This window comes from Oryza brachyantha, chromosome 11 (genome assembly GCF_000231095.2).
Source record: "Oryza brachyantha chromosome 11, ObraRS2, whole genome shotgun sequence".
NCBI lineage: Eukaryota > Viridiplantae > Streptophyta > Magnoliopsida > Poales > Poaceae > Oryza > Oryza brachyantha.
The window spans coordinates 15,126,343-15,132,710 of NC_023173.2; the positions used below are offsets into that span (position 1 = coordinate 15,126,343).

The following is a 6,368-nucleotide window of genomic DNA, read 5'->3' on the forward strand; positions in this document are numbered from 1 at the left end:
AGCCGTAAAAGTAGGAGGAAATCAATTTTTAGAGAATTTTAAAAGAAAAGTGATATTTGGATTAATTTTCACAATATTTTCCTATTCTATAAAAAAAATAGAGAACGCAAAGCCTTGGTCTCGAATGAAGCACACGCACTGTCATTAATTCGCAAAGAACTCAAAAAAATAACATTAACCGCACGAGCACGACCCAATCTCGAAGCCTGGTCAACTCTCACCCGCACGTACGACTACCCACCCACCGGCACACGACGCAAGTAGCAGCCACCCGACCCCACCTCCGCGTGGGCCCCACCCGTCATCCCCGCGCGTAGCCACCCGTCGCGTGGGGGAAGTTCCCAACTAATCGATACCTCGCTTCGTCGCTAGTCCACCACCGCACCTAACACTAACAGCCAAACCCAACCCAACCCTCCCTCTCTTCTCGCCGCCATCTCCTCGAATCCTCGGCTCGTCGGCTTCGATTCGATCGGAGCGAGGAGGAGGAGAGCTAGGGTTTGGGATGGGAGGAGGGTCGAGGAGGCGGTTCTAGAAGCCGGGCGTCGTCGATGGGGGAGCAGCCGGCGAGGGGGACGTCTGCGGCGGCGGCGCCGCTGATCCCGCCGCCGTCGGAGATCGACATCGAGGCCGGCGCCGGGGACCAGTTCCAGTGCCGGATCTGCCTCGAGACCGACGGTACGTTGCGGATCCACCCGCCCGCCCGCCGTATCGGCGTTTGTTTGGTCCGGGGAGATTAGGGTGGGGAGGGGATCTGACCCGTGGTGCGCGTGTGCAGGGAGGGACTTCATCGCGCCGTGCAAGTGCAAAGGGACGTCCAAGTACGTCCACCGCGACTGCCTCGACCACTGGAGAGCCGTCAAGGTGAGAGAGCCTTGCCCCGTTGCCCTGGGGAGGGCTGGATGATTCCCGCCCATTTCATCACTTGCGCGTTAACCGTTAAATTGGGAGAACCGCTGTTTGCTGCGAGCCGAGAGAAGTCGTTGTAGTGGCATTCTTGGTAGAGGGTAGATACTATATACGCATGTATTATGTTAAACCTCAATCGTTGCGGTGGACTAATTAAGGGCCATGTAAATGCTGTGCCTAAATGTAGTCCTTTTTGTGATTTGCTACCATGTTATCTACGATCGATCCTCTATAACATAGAGTACACAAAAGATCTAGAGCTGCCTCCATCAACGTTAGGGTCCAATTATGCGTAGTTCAATTAGCTTTGGACTTGTTATCCTAGCCAACCTATCCATTTGTAGTGATGTGTTAGTTGTCATGCATGAAATGGGTGAACCGGATAATCTTGAATGTTTGTGGAAGTTTGCAACTTTGTTTTCACTCCCATTGGAATCATCCGCTTCAAAATTGATTTTTTTTTTAGGATGCTTTGTATAGCTTTTGCCTTTACTATTTTGATAACAGCAACAGAAGCACAATCCAAACTGACTTGTTATGAGGCCATTTTGCAGAACAGGGATATGATTAATGTGCATTTGATTGTTAGTATTTTGTGAGATACTAATTGGGATGTACTTTATGATCAATTGTACCCTTGGATCCAAGTTTTTTTGTAGCTTGGTTATATTAGTATCCAGTGCTTATCTCTTTGTTGCTTAGTTATTTTGTGAAAACCATTGTCTTGTCTGTTGACACTGTGCTATTTGCTGCTTTAATTGTAGATGAATAACTTCTAACTTCTAATTGGTGGCATGCCCCAACTGTTAGGAATTTAGATGGTAGATTCTATTTTGGTGACAGAAGGCACGACCATGCATGTAGACAAAAAGGATTAATCAAAATTCACAACATTAATGTTTCTGTTGAATGAAAACTATTCAATCATAAGGTTCTCATTTTTTTTTGTGTGTGCTCATTTTCTCTACTATGTAAATCCTGTACTTATGTGAGAAAGTTAGATATAATGAAATGTATCACTTGCAGTAAAGTCTAAGCACATTATGATGATGTTAATTGAGATTACCAAAAAGGATACACTCTTGATAAATGTATTAATTTCTTTGTTGCCTGATTGATAGATTACTTCATCCCCTCTGAATTTTGCTTTCAAGATACTTTATTGCACAAAAAATGACAGGTCAACGTTATTTTGCGAAGCTTTATTTTGTAAGAAAACTATCCATGCTTGACACTTTCTTCGTCTCATCTACAGGAGGGATTTGCATTTTCTCATTGCACCACCTGTAAGGCTCCTTATTACTTGAGGGTTCATGTCCACACTGACAGGAAATGGCGAACACTGAAATTCCGTTTCTTCGTGACTAGAGATATACTATTCATCTTTGTTCTAGTGCAGTTTGTAAGTCCTTTCTCTCTCTATACATATATTTTTTTCTAGTTCTCCATTATCTTCATTCTATTGAGTAATAAAGAGTATCTTTTGTTATGTATTTGTTCAGGTTATCTCTGCACTGGCATATTTGGTACATTTTATTGATGGATACCAGAATTACTGGTTGAGGACGGCTTGGGGATTTGATAATGAAGTTAGTTTTTATTACATATGTGGTAAAATACTTTATCATATCCAACTTTTTGTTGTTTCTTGCACCTATTTTTGCATGGCTATTTGATGAAATCATACCCTGATTCTAATAACTATCTCCATGCTAATTCACAATGCATCCAGATAACTCAATCACATATTCACATGGGAGTTGTAGGTTTTAAAAGGTCAAATCTGCCATGAGTGTGCGCACTGTATATACAACCTCAGTGGTCCAATTTTATGCCATGTATGATGGGTGAGATGGGCTCGTAAAAAAGGAACTGAAATATAGAGAATGTGTTATAAGTGTGAAGAATATGTGTACTGAATAGGAAAGAGCAAGTTTTTTTCCTTGTTTATTGCACTGTAATGATTTGCCATTTAAATATGTCATGCCTTACTAGTGACTTATTCAAGCATCATATTATCAAAAGGAGCATCAACTCAATGAGCTATCAATATTTGTAATATTCAGCTCAGCTGTACTTTCTGTAGAAGGGGGACGTGTCCAATGAAACCAAGCCACTGCTTCTAATTTTCTATAAGCCTACAACAAGAAACTGCCGACATGAGCTGCGCATTTTTACATTAGTGCCTTCAGTTTGATTAATTCTTAGCTCTTGGTGAAACATCACAATGAACTCTATTGGAGAGACATCTGATTAACTTTGTCTGGTTCAGTAAATTACTGTCAATTGTATCAACCAAAATACTTGAGTGTAGCTCACATGGTCGGATCAAGCAGGAACGCATACTTTTTACATGTTTTATTGGTCGATGCTTCTTTCTTATGATTAATTGTGCAAGTTCTAAAATTGATCTGTCATGTGAAGAAGTGCATATATTCTTGTCGTATTCTCCTTGCTGTGTCAATTTATTATTCTGTAATACATGGGACTAACATTTGTCAACTGTGATACTTCCTCCGTTTCATCATATTATAAGGCACTATAGGTTTGTCCTAAGTCAAACTTATTGAAAACCAAGTTCATAGAAAATTATAGCATCATTTCCAACACAAGAAATATACTATAAAATTATATTCAATTGTGAATTTAATAAAACTAATTTGTTGTTTTAGATATTAGTAGCACACTTTCTATATACTTGGTCAAACTTAAAGATGTTTGAATTAGGAGAAATCCAGTGTGACTTATAATATGAAATGAAGGTTGTAATACATGTATACTCACTAACTCTGGGAAGACTGTCCATAAGATTTGGTGTACCTTCTCTTGTGCATATTAGTTAAATCTGGACTGAATTTGAGTATTTTTCTTCTGGTTACAGGGGCCTTGCTATTTTTTGCTTTGCTTGGGTTATCAGGATGCTTCATAACTTGTTATGACCGAAGAGTACGGAATGACCTGGCACAGCCTTGTCGAGAGTTATGTCTTTGTTGCTGCCAACCAGGGTATGCTTGAATTAATTTAGCAACTGTATTAACAAACTACTAATGCTGCTTGCTTGGTTCATCTGTGGTACTCACTGTTCTTTTCTGTTCAGGATGTGTGCCGATTGCCATCTTCCTGGTACTCTCTGCATGTGGACGGATTGCACTACATGCTTTGAGGGCTGCGCGACCACAGCTGGAGAATGTGGTGGTTGCTTGGGAGGTGCTGGAGAAGCAGGGTTACCATTGCTCTTCATCATGGGAGTAATCGTGCTTGGACTATTTACAGTTATTGGCATTTTCTACAGTGTCTTGGTAGCAACCATGGTGGGTCAGCGGATATGGCAGAGACATTACCATATTCTTGCAAAGCGAATGTTAACCAAGGCAAGTTTTGTCTCACTTAAATTTCTTGGTGTATTTCCTTCTTTAAGTTTATTTCCTTGTGTGCTTAAGTTGTTTCTGGTTTCTCCAGGAAAATGTATTTCTCAGTGTATTTCCTTCTGTAAGTTTATTTCCTTGTGTGCTTAAGTTGTATCTGGTTTATCCAGGAATATGTTGTAGAAGATGTTGATGGTGAGCGTGCAGATTGGTGCCCGCCGCCACTCCCTTCAGAGCATGTCCAACAGCTAAAATCTCTGGGACTTCTATAGCCCATGGCATCTACCAATGTGACCTTAATTTAGGACTTGCGGCACTACCCAGCTGTACAGGAGGTGATACAAATTAAGCGATCAAGCAGTCGTTTCTATTTTTGGCAGCCAAATGTGCGACGATATCGTTTGCCTTTTTTTTTTTTGTACATTGTAACAAGGAAATACCTATCTGAAAAATGACAACTTTTGAGTTTTATACGATGAATGATTCCACAGTTTTATTTCCATCATTCCATGAGTTCATTTCGCTGTTGCTTTGCATGTACTGCTCAGGTTGAGATATATGTAGTGCCTGTTTGGTTGGTGATCAGAGCAATTTGTCAAGGAAAATATGAGATGTATGCGGCTAACCTTGCAAAACGTGAGCTTGAGTAGAACTATAGACAAAGAATGCGCCTTTTAAACTAGAAAGAAAACACATGTATTTGAATGGGATGATGACACCCGGCAATGGTAGTCACAATCAGCCTAGCATCCAAGAGCTATCAGCCTAACATCCAAGAGCTAGTCAAATTTTGTTTTCCAAATCTTTAAATAATATAGCAAAGAAAATTATACTTAATCTCTAATGGTTTAGTATATTTCAGTTGGCAAAACTAAATTAGGCTTCAAATAATATAGTAAATAAAATTGTACTCAATATCTGATATCGAAAGTCTCGTCCACGCCGATCTATGTCCGCCTCTTGCTCGCCGCCCCGCCCCGCCCTTCCCGTAACGCGCACTGCCGCCTCTCTACACGCGCACCACATTCTCTCCATGACGTGCACCACCTTGTCGCCGTCGTGGCTCCCAGAAGCGGTACAGCGGTGACGTGCGGTGACACGTGTAGGAGACAATAGGGGTGTGCGAGTTCCATGCGCGTGTGGGACAGAAGTGCGTCGTACTTTTTCTATGGATAGAAAACTAAACTTGGACTCTCAAATATAGCCACAAACGAGGAGATATGTCAAATTGCTAAATTTGGGGAAGTCATATGTCAAACTATTGGAGGGTGTTTTTTTTTCAATTTATCAAAAAAACAAGGATGAGGAGTAGGGATAGCAAACTCTTGTAGATGCTCTATCAGAGGAAATTTATACTCATAAATAATCTACGAAGCGTGGTACTATATAATCTTTTCATTTGCTTTGCCCATGGAATATACCATTTTCCTTGACATGATGCATTAATTAAAAACGCTTCACTCTGTTTTAACACATTTTAAGAAAAAAAAAAGAAAAAAATATAACCTCTGAAGTTTCACACTAATAAATCTGAAAGCATACTTACTGATTCATGGATGAATCTAGATAGATTAAAACATATTATAATATAGAACAAAGGAAGTAAATATATCATGGATTTTAGGTGAAGAAATAATATTACATTTGTTACACGTTATAGGATGTCATAGTTCTCACAAGGTTCATATGGTTTACTAATGAATCTGGGCGCACGTATAAAATGTAAAAATTTAGATAGTCCAATACCTTATCTTATATTACCTATCATATAAAATATAAGCATTCCTAGATTATTTAGCATAAACTAAGAAGATATCAAAAGATTCCTTGTTAGTTACTTTAGTACTTAATTTTGGAATTTTGTATTAATTAGATTCACTTCTAAGCATCTAATTAACTCTGAAGTTACTAGAACAATTGAAATCATAATAATCAGTACATAAATTCTTATATTTTGATATAAATTTTTAATCATAAAATGCTTATATGTGTGTCCTAATACATGTGTGTTAAGAGCGTATTTGACTGTAGCCATATGAACAGTAGGTCACATTGCCTCTAGACAAGTGTTGTATATGCATTATGAACATGTCA

The 6,368-nt window shown here is 39.6% G+C and overlaps 1 protein-coding gene across 1 annotated transcript; it reads left to right on the forward strand.

The window, feature by feature from the left end:
- The first annotated feature begins 392 nt into the window (after window positions 1-392).
- LOC102716459 lies at window positions 393-4,747 on the forward strand. The gene is made up of 7 exons (XM_006663525.2): window positions 393-678; window positions 779-864; window positions 2,165-2,311; window positions 2,412-2,520; window positions 3,791-3,914; window positions 4,007-4,280; window positions 4,445-4,747. The coding sequence occupies exons 1-7, from the start codon at window positions 552-554 to the stop codon at window positions 4,544-4,546; spliced, it is 969 nt and encodes a 322-aa protein (XP_006663588.1). The 5' UTR covers window positions 393-551; the 3' UTR covers window positions 4,547-4,747.
- The last annotated feature ends 1,621 nt before the right edge of the window (window positions 4,748-6,368 follow it).